The sequence below is a fragment of the Rhinatrema bivittatum genome, chromosome 4, assembly GCF_901001135.1.
Source record: "Rhinatrema bivittatum chromosome 4, aRhiBiv1.1, whole genome shotgun sequence".
Classification (NCBI taxonomy): Eukaryota; Metazoa; Chordata; class Amphibia; order Gymnophiona; family Rhinatrematidae; genus Rhinatrema; species Rhinatrema bivittatum.
In genome coordinates, this window is record NC_042618.1 from 361,311,196 (window position 1) to 361,331,482 (window position 20,287).

Below are 20,287 nucleotides of genomic sequence, written 5' to 3' on the forward strand. Positions count from 1 at the left end.
CAGAGTTAGTGTACCATACCCACCAGGCTGCCTCTCTCTCACCAGCCACCACTTGAAGCATTCTCTATCCCACCTGGCACCCATACAATCACTCCAATCACTTCCCCTCTCACCAGTCACCTCTCCCACTAAAACACACAGACACACACCAGGGGAATTCAAAATGCCAGGGCCCCTTTTTCCTAAAATACAAAGGGATTGACAAATTGAAAATATGTATATGCATTACATTGTTTTGCTTTTGCTTTCTAGAACCGAATGGTTTTATTGTATCACTTGTTTGTTTACATTTATATTAGACACTGCCCATCCCCCTCACAGACACCACCTTGCAACCTTGGCAACACAAACAAGTAACTAAGGAGACAGCCAATGGAAATGCAGAATCATACCTCTAGCTAACAAACTGCTCCCCATTTGATACTTTTTAACTTATTGTTAACATTTCCATTTAGTGCACACTAATTATTGTTAGTGTGCGCTAACATCCTGTTAGCGCTCCCTAAGTCACGTTAGTGCGCACTAACACAAAATATTAATATTTATGAAATTTTGTCATTTTTTTGTATTGTGGTGCTCCCAAAACAAGACGAAATAGACAATTCTGTTGCTGTTGTCTATTTCATTTAAAACAAATACACATCCCTAGTAATTATTACAGTAAAGCAAATAGAGCTAGTAATCTTACTGAACTCAACAGAAGCTGTACTTCCTTTCTCTCTCACTGAAGAAAAGCCACACAGTATAAATTTTATCCTATGAGTTTCATAATGTGCATATTCTTCTTCTTACTTCATAGGTGTAAAAATTGTCATCTCTTTCCTCAGTTGCTTGTTGGAAGGGACTTTTTATCATTAGTCTTTTCAGTTGATGCACATTAATTTTCCCTTCTTTCCTGGACAACATTTGAAAACATGCTATTCTAAGTTGAAAATTGAATAAACTCAGGGAAAGCAAATCTTGGATTCCTGTTGCCCCAAATTAATTTCCTGACTAATTATCCATAATTGTAATGTCTGTAGTGCTGTTATAATGGGAGATTTCAATTACCCCAATATTAACTGGATAAATGTAACATCAGGACATGCCAGAGAGATACAATTCCTGGATGGAATAAACAGCAGCTTTATGGAGCAATTGGTTCAGGAACTGATGAGAGGGAGTTATGCTAGATCTCATTCTTAGTGGAGTGCAGGATTTGGTGAGAGAGGTAACGGTGGTGAGGCCGCTTGCAATATAGATCATAACATGATCAAATTTGAAATAATGACTGAAAGGGGGGACCAAGTAAATCCACAACTCTAGCACTAAACTTCTAAAAGGGAAACTTTGATAAAATGAGAAAATTAATTGAAAAAAAAACAACTGAAAAGTGCAGTTACAAAGCTTAAGAGTATACAACACGGACATTGTTAAAAAATACCATCTTAGATGCACTGTCTATATGTATTCCATACATTAAGAAAAATGGAAGGAAGGCCAAACAATTTCTAGTATGATTTAAAGGTGAGGTAAAAGACATTATTTTAGCCAAAAAATCTTCTTTCAAAAATTGGAAGAAGGATCCATCTGAAGAAAATAGATAAAAGCATAAGCATTGACAAGTTAAATATAAAACATTGATAAGACAGGCTGAAAGAGAATTTCAAAAAGAAGTTGGCTGTAAAGGCAAAAACTCAGAAGAAAACTTTAAAAAATGTATCTGGAGCAGAAAACCTGCAAGGAAGTCGGTTGGACCATTAAATGATTGAAAGCTTTAAATGCACTTAAGGAAGATAAAGCCATGATGAAAAGACTAAATTAATTTTTTGCTTCGGTGATTACTGAGGAAGAGGTTGAAGAGATTCCCCTTCCGGAGATGGTTTTCAAGGGTGATGAGTCAGATGAACTGAACCAAAACACTGTGAACCTGGAAGATGTAGTAGGCCCAATTGACAAATTAAAGAGTAGCAAATCTCCTGGACCAGATGGTATGCACCCCAGAGTTCTAAAGGAACTCAAAAATGAAATTTCAGATCTATTAGTTACAATTTGTAAACTATCATTAAAATCGTCCATTGTATCTGAAGAGTGGAAGGTGGCCAATGTAACCCCGATATATAAAAAGGGCTCCAGCGGTAATCTGGGAAACTATACACCAGTGAGCATGACTTCAATGCCAGGAAAAATCATGGAAATTTTTATAAAGAATAAAATCACAGAACATAAAGATAGACATGATTTAATGGGACACAGCCAGCATGGATTTACCCAGGGGAAGTCTTGCCTCACAAATCTGCTACATTTTTTTGAAGGTGTGAATGAGCATGTGGATAAAGTTGAACCGGTAGATGTGGTGTATTTAGATTTTCAGAAGGCATTTGACAAAGTCCCTCATGAGAGGCTTCTATGAAAACTAAAAAGTCATGGATAGGAGGCAATGTCCTTTTGTGGCTTGCAAACTGGTTAAAAGACAAGAAACAGAGAGTAGGATTAAATGGACTGTTTTCTTGGCCGGTGCTTTTTAATATATTTATAAATGATCTGGAAAAAATGTAGCAGATAGTGAGGTGATCAAATTTGCAGATGACACAAAATTAGTCAGAGTAGTTAAATCACAAGCAGATTGTGATAAATTGCAGGAGGACCTTGAGAGAATGAAAGATTGAGTGTCCTTATGGCAGATGAAATATAATGTGGACAAGTGTAAGGTGATGCCTATAGGCAAAAATAACCCATGCTGTAGTTACTTGTTGTTAGCTTCCATTTTAGGAGTTACCCCCACAAGAAAAAGATCTGGGCATCATAATTGATATTACATTGAAATCATTGGCTCAGTGTGCAATGGTGGTAAAAAAAAGCAATTAGGAATTATTAGGAAGGGAATGGCAACTAAAACAAAAAGTGTTGCCTCTTATCACTCAGTGGTTGACTGCACCTTGAATACTGTGTGCAATTCTGTTGCTGCATCTCAAAAAAGATACAGTTGTACTGGAAGAAAAACAGAGAAAGGGGACCAAAAATGATAAAAGGCATGGAACAGTTTCCCTTTGAGGTAAGGCTAAAGATGTTAGGACTGTTCAGCTTGGAGAAGAGATGGCTGAGAGGGAATATGATAGAAGTCTACAAAATCATGAAAGGACTAGAATGGGTGAATGTGAAACAGTTATTTACTCTTTCAGATAATACAAAGACTAGGGGGCATTCCATGAAGTTAGCAAGAAGCACATTTCCAACAAATCAGAGAAAATTCCTCTTCACTCAATCACAATTAAGTTCTGGAATTCGTTCCCAGAGGAAGTGGTTGAGTCCACTTGTGTACCTGGGTTTAAAAAAGGTTTGGATAAGTTCCTGGAGAAGAAGTCCATAAACTGCTATTAATCAATAGGGATTAGCCACTAGGGATGTGAATCGGTACTGGAGTCATTTCCGGTATCGTGTTTGTAGAACCGCAGGAAATCCTCGTTTTCCACGGTTCTAACCGATTTTTTTTCGGCTGTCCCGAGCCGAAACCCCCCCACCCCGCCCCTTTAAATCAAATTATTTAGAATCCGCCACCCTCCTGACCCCCCCCAAACTTTCTTAAAGTACCTGGTGGTCCAGCGGGGGTCCTGGAAGCAATCTCCCGCTATCGGGCTGTCAGCTGCCAGTAAACAAAATGGTGCCAATGGCCCTTTGCCCTTACCATGTGACAGGGGCTATCGGTGCTATTGGCCAGCCCCTGTCACATGGTAGGAGCAATGGACAGCCGGCGGGAGGGTGGGAGATTCTAAATAATTTGATTTAAAGCATCAGGGTGGGTTTGGGGGTTGTTTTTCTGTGTGCCCTTTCTTCCTGCCCCCCCAAAATGATAAGAAAACCCCATGAAAATTTCATGGGGCTTTCTTATTGCTTTCGGGGACCCCCCCCGATATCTGAAGGATTAGAAAATATCGTGCGATATTTTCATCCGTCAAAAAAATGATTCATATCACTACTAGCCACTACTTGTTGTTGACATTAGTAGCATGGGATCTCATAATGTTTGGATAGTTGCCAGGTACTTGTGTCTTGGATTGGCCACTGTTGATGACAGGATACTGGACTTGATGGACCCTTGGTCTGACCCTTGGTCTGACCCAGGACCTGAAATTATAGGATAAATAAAGAGAAAAGGTAAGCATAGCTTGAAGTGGTGCACCTTAGTTGGCATCATTTGTATCGAAGATGATATAAACTTTAAAACGACCAAAATTCTGCCAGTGCACTTTGACTCCAGTTTGTTTTTTCTCTCCAACAGGAAGTAATCGCTTTTATGATAATATAGAAGATATGATTGGATATAAACCCTTTGTATTAATAAAGTGGTGTTGGATGCTATTTACTCCTGGTATCTGTGCTGTAAGTATTCACCAATATATTTAATTTGCATGGCATAAATAAAAGATTATTACTTCAGTTCTATGTTCCAGGGTCTGAAGAACTCAGCAACCTGGGAGATGCATCAAGCTGATATAGGGTTCTAACATGCTTTAAACAGCGTATATTGTGCGATAAAGTCCATCACAGTGATATCGCACAATATACACACATTTTTGCATGGGCCTGTCCAGATTCCATCCCCTATTACAGTAAACTGCTTTGATTGCGATTTGCATGCATACATTTTGCAAATCAGCTCATTAATGTAATCAACTTTGAAGTGCCCAAAAGCAGAATATGAAATAAAAATGAATTAATTAATTAATAGGCAATTCCAGTTGGTGCAATTTAGTTTTTAAAATGGTGCTGATTTGACCATGACCCTATCACATCAGAGGGGCAATGTTGAGGGATGTCCTCCCACTGAAAGACCTCAGTATGTGTAATAAACCTTCCATTTACTCTCTAGTAGTTGGTAGAGAAGGATCCATTTGAGAAGCTCTTTCATAGTTTGAAAAAACATTTTAAAAATTTTGGATTTGGTACTGCCTATTTCTGATCTTCTCTGCTGTAGTGGTCTAATTCACTGTGACAGATAGACAGAGGCAATGGAAGTGTGCTTTTATCTTTTCACTGGGGGGAGATAGGAGGCCCAAGGACCACAGGAATCTATTCCTGAAGGATTTGATAGAGAGGGGCAGGAAAATATTAGGGCATTTCAATTGAAGCATGAAGGGGGGTAGCTATTCTATGAAAATCTGTAAAAATTTTGAATGCCTCATAAGCATCTGAGTCAAGATGTTGGCATCTGCTGGAATTCCACCTATATGATGCCACAGAGGTTAAAGTCTCTGTAAACAGATGGAAAGATGTGAATCATCTCCTTGATTGGGTAGTGGGGCTTATGACAATTATCACTGTGATTGAAAACATTCTATGTTTTGGGAGTTAAGATACTTTTGTGCTGCTTTTTTTTTTTTTTGCTCTTTATTAATTTTTCAAAACTTTACAAAGTATCCACTTTGAATTGAAATATGGTACTTATATACATAGGCAAACAAATTAAAATAAAAAACATACAATAGGAAATAAGTTATTTCCTTTATATGATACCTGTTAGACCCTCTAGTAAGAAAGGGGGGGGGGGGGGTGAGTATCTGCATATTTAAGGAGATAATTTTGAAATACCAAAGAAAATAATTTAGAAATAAGGGTCTCACACAACCATATACATTTACTTTATGGATCAGACATATTATTACTCAGTTGTAACAGAGCTTTCTTCCCTTCTGCAAAGCTCTTCAGATGTTCTGGCTGGTAAAAAAAATATATAGTTATCATCTTTATACTTTATGATACACTCACATGGGAAGTATAAAAAGAAAGATGCTCCCAGTGCTAGTACCTCTTGTTTTAACTCAAGAAATGCCTTTCTCCTAAGTTGTGTAGTCTTTGTAACATCAGGGTATATTCTTACTATTGCTCCCATAAAGTTAGTATTGGGCCTTTTAAAATATCTCCAAGGTGTTTTTCATTAAAAAAGGAGATTAGGAGCGTTGTTCTCTCCACAACTTCATATGCTGACGATTCAAAAAATTCCTTCAAATTCTCAAGAACATTAGGAGTTATTTGCTTTTTCTGAGCTTTTCTTAGCAGGAGAAAGTATATTTTGTCCAGAGGCAGAGTTTTTTCAGTAGCAATTTCAAGTACTTCACTGAAGTATCTTTTTAATGTTAAACAAGGTGATTCTCCTACTACTCTGGGAAAGTATAAAATCCTCAGATTAATATGTCTCATCGCATTCTCCAGATATTCTATTTTTCTATTTATAGCTCCATAGTTCTGCACCATAGTTGACTGAACCATCTTAACTTGCTCTATTTCTTTTTCCATTTTTTGAAATTTTTCCACTATTTCCTGTTTAGATTTCTCAACGTTCTCATTTAGTAGGCCCATCTGAGAAGATAATACACTTATGATCACAGAACATTCTGATAATGACTTTGCTAGGGTGGATGTTAATGACCACAAGGATTCTAAAGTTACTACCTCCGGTTTTATCAGGTTTATAGCATCGCTAGATTTAATAGGGGTAATGGAATCTAGGTTCTCACCACATCCGTTAGATTGACCCCCTACAATTTCCAGCCCACGGCTGCTGGCGGAATTCACACCGGTCTCTCCGGGCATCTGGGCGGTATTACACTCTGGTTCGGCCTCCTCTGCCCGATCAACACGAGAGTCCACATCGGGGCTTCCCGTCGGGCACAGTGTCGAAGTTCCCCGCTCAGATGGAGGTAGCCTCTGATCCAAAGGGCTGAGGGAAAACACTTCCGAGGTGTGCTGTTTTTAATCTACCACACTGTACACCATGGGAATATTAATGCCTTTGTGCTATTTGCAATTCCCAGCACTCTTCACCTGGGAGTTTTGAAGCTTTCATGCCGTTTGTGATTCCCTATATTGTATACTTTGGGGATTTTAAAGACTTTGTACTGTTTGTGGTTCTCTGCACAATGTTTTGGGGGTTACTGCACATCAGCATGAATTAGCTGTACAGTTACCACAATTATCCAAATAACAGATGTCACCATTATTGATTTAATGAACCATTCATAATTTTACTGAACTGGCTATGTGTCCTTAAGACATGCTTGGTGCAAGAAACATATGCTGCTGGTAGGATCAATCAGGTAGTCATGAGTCTGATTGGGACTGGACCTACCACTTCAACTCTCTTCAAGATTCTTTTCAAATCCCCTTCCCTTATGGTACTTGCTGACTCTTTAACTTGCCTTGGCTATCTGTTGCTTTGCATGCTTGCTGCACTGCTCCTTGGGCCCTTCATGCCACTACTGGTACCACTTTGCCCCTCCCTGTAACTTGGGCTTTTCATGCCATTCTTTCTCCTGCTTTAGCCCTTGAGTTCACCTTGGGGGATTTTTCAGCTACCCTTCTTCCCGCATCTTCTGTTCCTACAGTTTCTGTTTTTAATTTCCAGTGCCACTGCTGCTGCTGCTACCCCAAGCCAGACTTAGTACATTAGGTTGTTTTCTTCTTGGCTCTTTCCAAATCCCTTCCCTTACAGTAGTTGCTGAATCTTGATCTTACCCTGGCCATCCAATGCTTTACATAGACCTTATCCATATTTAACAGTTTCATGCCCTCTTGTACATTTTATTCAAACTCTATTCCCTTGCAATTCTTGCAGTTATTGGTCTCATCCAGTATTTAGCCTTTGATGGATTATATCACAGCAAAAGGCAAGGTCTGCAGAAGTGTGGCACCCAGAATCAGGACCACACTCCTCCATGATTGCTGCTTCTGAGATAAAGGAAGCAATATTTACAAAACCTGATTCAGAAAAATAATCATGTTCTGGATTCCCTAAATCACCGGATATTAAACATTGGTGCCTCTAGTCAGTATCATCATAGCCTCCAGAGAAAATCATCTCCAAGTCCGAACAGCCAGTTACTTCACCTAATGCTACCATACAGAAATCACATCAGGCATTCTCCAGGGATTTTCTGTAGCTTTTCCCTGCTTAGGGCATTCTACCAATTTGGTGCCTATTGTCCCTCATTTGGAATCTTGGGGTTTTCTTGCTACTTTGGATGACTGTTTTACACCTCTCATGATGCTTTGGGGTCTTCATGCCAGGCTTTTAGTGGCTTTAACTATCTGTCACTGCCATGGGAGGTTTTCTGCGTTTTTTTGATGCTTTGTTTTCCCTTTATGATGCCTTAAGTGCTTCAGCAACATTTAATGCAACTTTGCTCCTCTAGTGAAAGTCTTTGTGGGTTCATGTCACCGTTGTTGGTGCCCCACTTTTTCAGCCTTAGGATATTCTGACCATTCTTGTTGCTGCTTTGCTCCTTTGAGGATACCTTAGATAACGTCTGCCTCACACTGCTGGTTAGGGATGTGCATTCGTTTATTACGAATTAGGCAATTTCAACGAAATTGCCTAATTCGTCCTAGTTCAGGGAACCCAAATCCCGAAATGGATTTTTCCTGAAATTCGGGAAACATTTGTTTTTTGGGTTAGCATGGGGGAAGGGGCACATTTATTTAAAAAAAAACTCAAACCCAACCCAACCCTTCAAATTTACTTAATTACAACCCCACCACCACCCCGATCCCCCCCCCCCCCAAGACTTACTGAAAGCCCTGGTGATCCAGCAGGGGTCCTGGGAGTGATATTCCACTCACGGGCCGTTGGGCCTACCAGGAATCAAAATGGCACTGGTGGCCCTTTGCCCTTACCATGTGACAGGGGCTACCAGTGCCATTAGTCAGCCCCTGTCACATGGTAGGAGCAATGGATGGCTGGCGCCATCTTAGAAAATGGCCTGGGCCATCCATTGCTCCTTTCATTTGACAGGGGCCGACCAATGGCAACGGTAGCCCCTGTCACATGGTAAGGGCAAAGGGTCACTGGCACCATTTTGATTAGTGGCAGCTGATGGCCCGAGATGGAGAGATCGCTCCCGGGAACCCGCTAGACCACCAGGGCTTTAAGTAAGTCTTGAGGGGGGGATCAGGATAGTGTGGGGGGGGGGGGGTTGTAATTAAGTAAATTTGAAGGTTTGGGGTGAGGGGGGGGCGGTTTCGGTTTGTTTCGTCAAACATTGCCAAAAAAAATAAAAGTGACCCACAGAAAACAAAGTTTTCCACGAAGCGCCCAACCTGAAAACTTAAAACGAAGCACATCTGTTCTGTTGGTACCAGTTTATCATGTTGTAGGTCTGTGAGCTCTTCATGCCATTTCTGGTGTCATTTTGACATAGTCTTGATGTGTTGGCATTCCTTCCCCCTTCTAATGATTTCTTACCACCAGTTTCATTAGAAATTATTAGAAAATCACAATTTGGGAGCCCAAAATAGGCTGCATTGCTTCCCCCACTGACTATAATGATAAACAAATCAATTAATAAAACAAACAAATGATTGCAATCTATAAAATGAATAAATAAACCAAAATACATTTTTGACTTTGTACATGTCTAGCTGCACTTGAGATAGCAGGCTATACACTAAGGACCTAATATGTACACCAGCTTTGAGTCAGAGAATATTAGTGAATATTAGGGATGTGAATCGTTTTAGGACGATTAAAATTATCGTCCGATAATTTTAATATCGTCTTAAACCGTTATGGAACACAATACAATACAGATTCTAACGATTTATCGTTATAAATCGTTAGAATCGTGAGCCGGCACACTAAAACCCCCTAAAACCCACCCCCGACCCTTTAAATTAAATCCCCCACCCTCCCGAACCCCCCCCAAATAACTTAAATAACCTGCGGGTCCAGCGGCGGTCCGGAACGGCAGCGGTCCGGAACGGGCTCCTGCTCCTGCATCTTGTCGTCTTCGGCCGGCGCCATTTTCCAAAATGGCGCTGAAAAATGGCGGCGGCCATAGACGAAAAAGATTGGACGGCAGGAGGTCCTTCCGGACCCCCGCTGGACTTTTGGCAAGTCTCGTGGGGGTCAGGAGGCCCCCCACAAGCTGGCCAAAAGTTCCTGGAGGTCCAGCGGGGGTCAGGGAGCGATTTCCCGCCGTGAATCGTTTCGTACGGAAAATGGCGCCGGCAGGAGATCGACTGCAGGAGGTCGTTCAGCGAGGCGCCGGAACCCTCGCTGAATGACCTCCTGCAGTCGATCTCCTGCCGGCGCCATTTTCCGTACGAAAACGATTCGCGGCGGGAAATCGCTCCCTGACCCCCGCTGGACCTCCAGGAACTTTTGGCCAGCTTGTGGGGGGCCTCCTGACCCCCACGAGACTTGCCAAAAGTCCAGCGGGGGTCCGGAAGGACCTCCTGCCGTCCAATCTTTTTCGTCTATGGCCGCCGCCATTTTTCAGCGCCATTTTGGAAAATGGCGCCGGCCGAAGACGACAAGATGCAGGAGCAGGAGCCCGTTCCGGACCGCTGCCATTCCGGACCGCCGCTGGACCCGCAGGTTATTTAAGTTATTTGGGGGTGGGGGATTTAATTTAAAGGGTCGGGGGTGGGTTTTAGGGGGTTTTAATGTGCCGGTTTTTCGATTTTTTCGATTTTTCGATTTTTTAACGATTTTTCACGATTTTTCACGATATTTTACCCCCCCAAACGGCAACAATACGATTCCCTCCCCCTCCCAGCCGAAATCGATCGTTAAGACGATCGAGGACACGATTCACATCCCTAGTGAATATACGCTAAAATGAGTGCACATCACAAAATAAATGAGGGAAGATCATATGTAAATTAGGCTTTAATGGAGGTACAGTAACTACTATGGTATTTTTCTCTCACTATTTACTGTGCACCCATTAAAACCTAAAATGCATTACTCACCTCAGAGTAATTGTTAAATGATGACATGCCTGCAGGGCTGGCATGGTAATATTTAAGTAATATATATAATGAAACTTCAAAAATATCTCACTTAACTCAAAAAAATGACACTTTAAAACCACAAAAAAACAATGTATAATTTAAACAAAAAGGGCCACATTAGGCCATAAAAAATTTGTTAATCTAAATATACCACAATGAACTTAAAACTATGTCAACTGTATCAAAAAAGCATACATTTTAAAACAAACAGGCACATCACAAATTTATAATTCACACATAAATCCAAAAGCCAAAAAATTATACACCTTTATAACATATGTGACATAAAATATCCAAACAGACTTATGCAGTATACATAACTCACATAATGACAAACATTCAACAAGAGACACTACCTCCTTAAAAATTATTATAGTTCTAATTTTCCCAAGATTGGGCATACCTTCTTGCTTCTTTACATATGTTCCACTTCCATACTCCCAATATTTTCAAAAACTAAACACAACTTCCTTCTTCTTCAGATAAACCCCAACAAGGGACCCTCATTTCACCATTATGAGTTTCTTCAGGGGGGGCCATTTCTCCAATATAGATTCTTCTTACCATGCAGCACAAAAAAAGTCATGATTTATTAAGAGATCACAATCACATGACTACTAGGGCATGGTCAATCGGCATCAGAATGTTCAAAAATTGGTCACACCATCACATCAAAATGCTGTTGAAATCAACTTTTCATAAACTAATAGCTACTGTATCAATTTTAACTACTGCTGCTCTCATACAATAACAGCATATTGATAAAATATCACAACCTTATATGATACCCTCTAGATTCCGTTTTATTGCTTTATCGTATTGTTTTAGGCTATCAATTAATTAATTAATTTATTTACTTTTTAATTTTATGATATTTATTCTGATTAGGAGTTGAATATTGGATTGTAATGAGGTGGCTTTTATGATTCATATATTCTTTCTTATTCTTGACTGACTGTGAATGTGTAAATTGTAAATCACCTAGAGCATCGATAGTTACACGATGAATAAATACAAATAATTAAAGTACCTCATACCAGCTTGATTGTGACCAAATTTGTTTATAATATTCCACCAGCCTCACATGTCCAATAGAGATACATTTAACACTGAGGGAAGGCTGCACCCTTAGAGCCTGCTCTAACCACAGGTTCCTAATCTCCTTAACATGGGGCAGTACCAAAGATGAAAGGGTTTCCATGCATTGATCATCATCCCCACCCTGACAAATGAAACAACTGGCCATCATGCCCCTTTTCCAACCCCCCTCCCCCCACCCCCCGACACTAACATTATGATCACCATCAGCACATAATCATATTCAGTAATGATCTGGAAAAGGAAACAGTGAGGGAGTTGATCAAATTTTCAGATGACAAAGTTATGCAAAGAAGGAAAAAAACAATCAAACTATGAGGAACTACTGGAGAAACTTGTGAGACAGGAACTAAGCATCTAAAAGAGATGACATTTAATATTTACAAGTGCACACTAATGCACCTAGGTAAAAATAATCCTGGGAACATAATGGGGTTGATTTTTTAAAAAACGCATAAGGGTCCATGTACGCGTGGTTCCCAGCGGGCGCATGGATGCAGCTATTTTATAACACACGCGCATTGGTGCACACATGTTATAAAATACGATATCCACGCACACATGCGCAAATGATTTTATAATCTGCTCACGCATGTGCAGGCAGTTGTCTGTCACATACACAGTTGGAGGGGATCTTAAAAAAATACACGCGGCGATGCAGGTAGGCTTTTCCCAGCTCCCTAACCCTATCCTTTCTCCTTCTTCCCTCTCTTCCCTGACCCCTAAACTATCCCACCTAACCCCCGTTATTTATGCGTGTGGCCCTTTTAAAATCAGGCCGAATGTGAGGTACCATATTAAGAGTTGCCACTTAGCAAAAGGATCTTGCAGTTGTGGTCAATACCTTCAAATCCTTAGCTCTGTGCATGCAGTAACAATAAAAAAAAAAATACAAATAGAACATTATAAAAGTTTTAGAAACAGAGAATAAACCTGAGAATATCATGAAGTTTCATACATGGTTAAACCATACTTTGGATAGTGTGTGCAGAGGAAAATAATTCATTTTTGGTTTGTTTATTTATTTATTTAAAGGTTTTTTATTAGAGATGTGAATCGTGTCCTCGATCGTCTTAACGATCGATTTCCGCTGGGAGGGGGAGGGAATCGTATTGTTGCCGTTTGGGTGTTTAAAGTATCGTGAAAATCGTGAAAATCGTGAGCCGGCACACTAAAACCCCGTAAAACCCACCCCCGACCCTTTAAATTAAATCCCCCACCCTCCCGAACCCCCCCCCCCAATGCCTTAAATTACCTGGGGGTCCAGCGGCGGTCTGGAACGGCAGCGGTCTGGAACGGCCTCCTGCAATTGAATCGTGTTGTCTTCAGCCGGCGCCATTTTTCAAAATGGCGGTGCAAAATGGCGGCGGCCATAGACCAACACGATTCGACTGCAGGAGGTCGTTCTGGACCCCCGCTGGACTTTTGGCAAGTCTTGTGGGGGTCAGGAGGCCCCCCCAAGCTGGCCAAAAGTCCCTGGGGGTCCAGCGGGGGTCCGGAAAACGATCTCCTGCCGCGAATCGTTTTCCGTACGGAAAATGGCGCCGGCAGGAGATCGACTGCAGGAGGTCGTTCAGCAGCGGTCCGGAACCCCCGCTGAACGACCTCCTGCAGTCGATCTCCTGCCGGCGCCATTTTCCGTACGGAAAACGATTCGTGGCAGGAGATCATTTTCCGGACCCCCGCTGGACCCCCAGGGACTTTTGGCCAGCTGGGGGGGCCTCCTGACCCCCACAAGACTTGCCAAAAGTCCAGCGGGGGTCCGGAACAACCTCCTGCAGTCGAATCGTGTTGGTCTATGGCCGCCGCCATTTTGCACCGCCATTTTGAAAAATGGCGCCGGCTGAAGACAACACGATTCAATTGCAGGAGGCCATTCTGGACCGCTGCCGTTCCGGACCGCCGCTGGACCCCCAGGTAATTTAAGGCATTTGGGGGGGGGGGGGGTTCGGGAGGGTGGGGGATTTAATTTAAAGGGTCGGGGGTGGGTTTTAGGGGATTTTAGTGTGCCGGTTTTCCTGCCCTCCCCCTTCCCCCGATTTACGATTTGTTGACGATAAATCGGGGGAATTGGTATTGTATCGTGGCCCTAACGATTTTTGATGATTTAAAATATATCGGACGATATTTTAAATCGTCAAAAAACAATTCACATCCCTATTTTTTATATACCGCGGAACATTTCAAAACATCACCTCGGTTTACAATGAACAATAATTTAGCAACAGGCTTTACAATCAATTCAGTAAGAACAAGCATATATCAATAAACAAGGTAATGAGTCAACATTAGTTTATTCATTTTTTCATTTTTATTGTTTTTCATTTTTTGTAGGTTTTAACTTTTTTTTTGTTTTTATTTGTTTTCGACAAAGAGCTAGCTATTTTTAACTAGCGCATGTGTTTTACAAATAATGCATGCTAATTGCAAGAAATGTACACTATTTGCTAAAAAAAAACAAATAAAACCAAGAATTTGTGTTTATCCTGTTTCAAATTTGCTTTATTTGAAATGAACCCAAAATTGTCTCATTATCCAATTTTATCCCCATTCTTTTCAGATGAATGCACATACCTATTGTGTGCAAGTCTGATCACTCCATCTCAAAAAGGATATAGCAGAAGCAGAAAAGGTACAGAGAGAAGGGCAGCAAAAATGCTAGCAGGGATGGAGTGACTCCATTATGAATGAAAACATAAAAGTTTAAGGCTCCTCAGTTTGGAGACCACATAACTAAGAGGGGATATATTAGGGATTTATAAAACCATGGTTGGTATGAAACAAGTTAATAGGGGACAATTATTTTCCTTTCCTTATAGTACAAGATGGCCAACTCTGCTCCTCAGGAGCCAAAAACAGGCTTGGTTTTCTGGATATACATAAAGACTACGCATAAGATAGATATGCAAACAATGGAGACACTGCATGCAAATTTATCTTGTGCATATTAATTGTGTCTATCCTGAAAACCAGGTCTGTTTATGGCACTTGAGGATCATAGTTAGCCACCCCTGATATAGTACTAGGATTAGGGAACAATTCATGAAACCAAACAGTAGTATATTTAAAACAAATTTAACAAAATATTTTTTCATTAACACACAATTAAGTTGCAGAGTCTGGTGCTGCTGAAAGTGGTCCTGTCAAGTAGTATAGCAAGGATCAAAATAAAATTGGTCAAATTCCTAGCGTTACAAATCCATTAATAGTTATTAGCTAGATGAATTTGGAGTTTACCACCTTTTACCTCTGGGATCAAGCAACATGTCATGGAACTGACAATAACCATCAATTGACCCAGATTGGTCACTGTAGAAGACAAGATGTTGGGCTCGGTGGACCATTGGTCCAACTTTGCATGGCACATCCTATGTTGTTCTAACCTTAGTCCTTTCCCCCAAGACAAGAATCGAGGGCTGTCCATGCCTGATCACCACCATATCCTACCACAAAAGAAATAAGGGGCTCAAAGATTTGAAATAACATCCCATTCTTCCCAGAAACAAGAATGATGGGAGTTTGGCAGCCCCGACATAATATCCCCCAGTTCCATGTACACACAATCAAGGGGTTTTGTGGCTCTGAGTGACCCCTCCTCCCCCCCCCCCCCCCCAAATGTCCCTGTACAACCTCTCTATCCTTAGAACAAAATGTAAAATATCATATTGCCTCTGTACCTGAATGTAATCCGCTTTGAAGTGTCAAAAATCAGAATATAAAAATAAATAAATAGATCTTTACTTTGACACTTAGGTCTTGATTCATCCAAGGTATTTTCCCATAGACACAAAATGGGAGCAAGGCCTTATTGAATCAGGAAGTTAGGAGGTAATTCTAGAAGATGTTGCACATGCAAATGTAGCGTATTATCATAGCAATTTTCAAAAGCCATTTATGTGCACAAAATGTACTTACATGTGAATATCCTATGGACAATTCAATGACATATTGTAGCAATTTTCCAAAGCCAACTTACGTGGATAAAGAACATTTGCACATGTAAAACCCAATTTTAAAATCAGGCCCTTAGAGAGCTTCTGAAAAGACAAGCTTTTAGTGCAAAATCTAACAGAGAAAATGGAGTTTCTTTCCATGTGCTCAGACCTTTCAGTGGGAGGACATCAATATTCCTTGATCAAGATTATAGCTATAGGCATTAAAATAAAGTTTCACCTTTATTTATCCTTTGTTCTGTCTACTTGCCTTCTCCCACCTTGTTTGTGGTCCGTCTGCTACCTGACACAAGCAAAGGTTGGTTGTTATAGTTGCCAGTCTCACTGTAATACTTTTCAATGTGTCATAGACTTGAATAGAAAACATAAAAAAATGTAATGACAATTTTTGTTTAAATTTGTGTGCACCCTCCATTCATTTTTGAGGATCCATAAATGAAACAAAAATGGTGTCATTTATTGCATTTTACCTATTTGTTTCAAATTACTACATATTCCTAGTACAATGTACATATATACCTTACCGCTATGTGGTCTGTTTGAAAATTATCTTCATTGTCCATATTCAGATGGTTTGTCTGGCGGGTTTTAAATTTCCAGTTGGTTTCATCACCTCTGATTTATTTGGCAAAGTTTTATTCCAGATAAAAACTTAAAAAGATAAGTTGGAAGCAGTTCCTGGGTAGGGCTGACATCCAGATAATGCCAATATTCAGCATTATCTGGCTAACCCCTGGATTTATCAAAATGCTATAAATATAGTGAAAAGAACACCTGGGATAAAAAAGTGACAACATTAAGCTAATTTCCCTGATACCATAGACAATTTCTACACAAATATATTGCACCTATGCTATTTGAGAGAGAGAGAGAGAGAGAGAGAGAGAGAGAGAACTTTTGTATAGAACTCAATATTTCAGTCTATATTTATACCATTGTAAGAGGGGGTACTTTTAACTCAGTGTGGGGTTTGGGGGTGGGGTAGGTTTAGGGGGTGTTTTTTACATAAACAGTCAGAGGTACGAACAGCAAAGTTGACATCACTGAAGATTTTCTGCCATTTGAATCAATGACAGGTACAACAGGAGTTAATTTGTACAATGTGCTCTCTACCTAGCTTCAAACAAGCTAGATAGAGAGTACATCAAGGTAGCTAGAGAGTGTATCAAGCTAGATAGGGAATACTTTTTCTAAAAATCAACTCCTCTTGTATTTTTCATCGATTCAAATGATAGAAAATCTTTAGTAATGTCAACTTTGCTGTTCATACCTCTAACTGTGTATGTAAAAACCACCCCCCCTAAACCTACCCCACCCCCAAACACCACACCATTAAAAGTACCCCCGCTTAAATATAAATAGAGAGTTACATAGTGCTCTCTAAAAAATATATAGCATGAGCTAAAATGGAAGAACAAAACCACATGAAATTTTGATTTTTTTTGTATGTCATTTTAGATTAGAAATAACACAAAATGAAACAAAAAATGATTGACTGCCATGTTGTTTTAAAAGACAGCATATTCCTATTGCACAGTTGCTTCTTTAATTGTAGATTGTACTACATTTTGAAATAGGGTAGTAGTTGCTTTTATGTTTTGATTCCAGGGAATCTTCATCTTTTTCCTAGTTAAATATAAGCCCCTGAAATATAACAATGTTTATACATATCCAGACTGGGGTTATGGGATAGGGTGGATGATGGCCCTCTCATCCATGGTGTGTATCCCTTTGTGGATCATCTACAAGCTGTGGCAAACAGAAGGAACAATTTTAGAGGTAAGCAGCTCCCTTTATATGACCTTTCGGTTTTGATTTTGTAAGTTTGGTAGGGCCATACACAGCAGGCCAAATCAATTGGCCTTTTTTTATAGACAATGCATCCCCAGAGAGAATGGGAATACGTTGCTATTGTGATTTTATCTATCCAAAAATAGCCCCTACAACATTGTTAAGTAATTTACAATACAGAGATAATTGGACCTTACAGATATATAATTTAATTCTGTTTAATAATTGGCATGTCTATTGCTCCTAAAGTCTGATGAAAATTAAATTCTCTCAACTGTACTGTGACTGTTTTTGTGGTACTATTGTCTTGCATGAAAAATTATTTCACTTCCCCACCTAAATGTATGCATTGAACTCACATTATTCTGCGGTATGCTGCAGGGCATCTGGATATTTATTTCATCTCTGCTTTGCTGCGTGTTTTCTTTTTCTGCCCTCATTTCTAGAAATTTAAAAAGCTGATCTTACCCAACCCTGACCTGAAAATGAGAGGAAAGCTGACTGCCAGTGGCTGTGTTCCTACAGTAAATGACTGTGATGCCAAACTTAAGGCTGATGGAAATATTTCAGCAATCACAGAAAAGGAGACACATTTCTGAGAACTGTTTGGGTTTTCCTTTCTTTTGTAAAATATATATAAAAAAAAACAAACCTATATACTTCACTTAATCATAGAGGCTCGCTTGTTTTGCACAAATTTTATTAACAAGTTAATTTTGAAGTGAATATTGTATACTTGTTTAAAAGTGTTTTTTTTAATTATTATATCTGTAACTGATTACAAAACAGTATTCTATGATACTTTAGTGGCAATTTTTTCTTGTAATATTGTGATATTGGTGAATATTTTATAGAAGAATTAGAAAAATGTATAATGTGCTGTAAAACATTTTATACTTGGAATTTTTTGGATGGCATGGTTTTGTATTGATGTTTTAAAACTGTACGCATTTCAGACCATCCCTGCTTCTTATGTATTTCTATAAAGAGCATTGTATTGTCCTTTAAGGAGTTATCTTGAACTTAGAACTTTGCCGCAGTTTTTTGTTTTTTTTTTATAACAAGTTCAGTGAAAAACTTTGTTTATCTCTGTCGCTGTTTCCTGCATATGTTACTCGCTGAGCGAGTTGAAATATAGAGATGTAAAGGGCAAGCCATCATTCAGATTCCTTCCCTACCTCCTCAAATTTGTTTCTATATTTAGTACAGAGTTATACTAGGGTGACTACAGTGGTGATATCTGCTTCTTTATGAGAGGAATACAAATTACTATGACACTAGCACTCTTTGTAATGCCTACTCTGCCATGCTTGTAAATCATCACAAACTATGGAGCAGTGAAAGCAGTGAATTAGCACTGACTTTAATTTGAACCTACTTCATAAATTCATACTGGATTTTCCTTTCATCAAACATTTCTTTGTAATTCTTAGTGTGTTCATGTAACAGTGATAGCTTATAAATCTATGCAATTGAATAATCCATGTTCAATATATAATTAGTTCCATACTGCCACGGTGGTTTGTCTATTTCTTCTGCTTTCTTACTGAAATAATAGTGCTTTATCCTTCTGAATGAGCAATGCTGCAATCCTCTTTTTTACAAAGGTATAGTATGTATTCTTGTTTAGCGCAATGGAGTTTCCTCTTGTGTTGATCTGAGTTCTCTCTCATTAAGCCTATAAAACCTGTGAATACTTTCCTTTTTTTGTATTCTGAATGGCCAATTTAACAGCACTTGCTGTGAACAATCTTCTTCATTGACTGAACTGTACACGCTTATGCTGTAAACATGAAAGCAGATTTTGTAGAAATGTGTGATAGATTATTTTATAAATTTTGAAAAGCTGCATATGTTTAAAGATTTTTTTAAATATAGAGCTATTTATGTAGGTCTCAAATCTCAATAAGATTTTGAGGGAGAGGAGGTAGGTCCTTGTATTGTTGCTAATAATATAAAAACAAAAAAACTTTGCACTTTAATAATATAGTTTTATGCCTATAAACCAATTAGAAATATAAAAACTGCATGTAAAAAGTTCAGTTATATATAGTATCCATTTTTATTAATAAATTGAAGCTACTTTTTTTTTTTTTACTATTTTCTATCTGTCCAAATTCTGTTTTATATGAAATAATTATCAAGATGGCAAAGTAAAATAACTTCACTAGTCATGATGAGCCCAACTTTCAAAGCTGTCCGCAGTACACCATTTGTGTGTGTAAATGAGCCCCTGGAGAGTTATACTAATATTTTATAAACTGTGCGACGGGAGCTGCATATTTTGAGGTAGATTTTGAAAGGCCTACGCATGTAAATCCCGGGTATTTATGCTTGTAGGTGGCCTTACGCGCGGCAGGCCACGTGCGTAAAGCCCCGGGATGCGTGTAAGCCCCGGGGCTTTGGGAAAGGGGTGGGGTGGGGCGGGAAGGGGACGGGGTAGGACCGGGGGTGGGACGGGGCATGGCTAGAGGCCCCCGGCACAGCGGCCATTTGCTGCAGGGTGCCGGTGCGCGCAACCTGCGCCTACCTCGAGGCAGGCACAAAAGGTAAGATAAAGTTTGGGGGGGGGCTAGTTTAAGGCTAGGGGGCGGGTAGGTTAGGGGAAGAGGAAGGGAGGTTAGTGTAGGAGGTTGGGAAGTTCCCTCCGAGTCCGCTCTGAAATTTGAGCGGAA

General features: G+C 39.8%; 1 protein-coding gene across 1 annotated transcript in view; it reads left to right on the forward strand.

The window, feature by feature from the left end:
* The window catches only part of SLC6A11 (solute carrier family 6 member 11), a 359,320-nt gene extending 339,316 nt beyond the window's left edge, over positions 1–20,004 (forward strand). Inside the window, 3 exon segments of the mRNA XM_029600769.1 lie at positions 4,259–4,359; positions 17,430–17,600; positions 18,059–20,004. Coding sequence (XP_029456629.1) covers positions 4,259–4,359; positions 17,430–17,600; positions 18,059–18,211 — 425 coding nt within the window. The 3' untranslated portion in view covers positions 18,212–20,004.
* Positions 20,005–20,287: the final 283 nt, after the last annotated feature.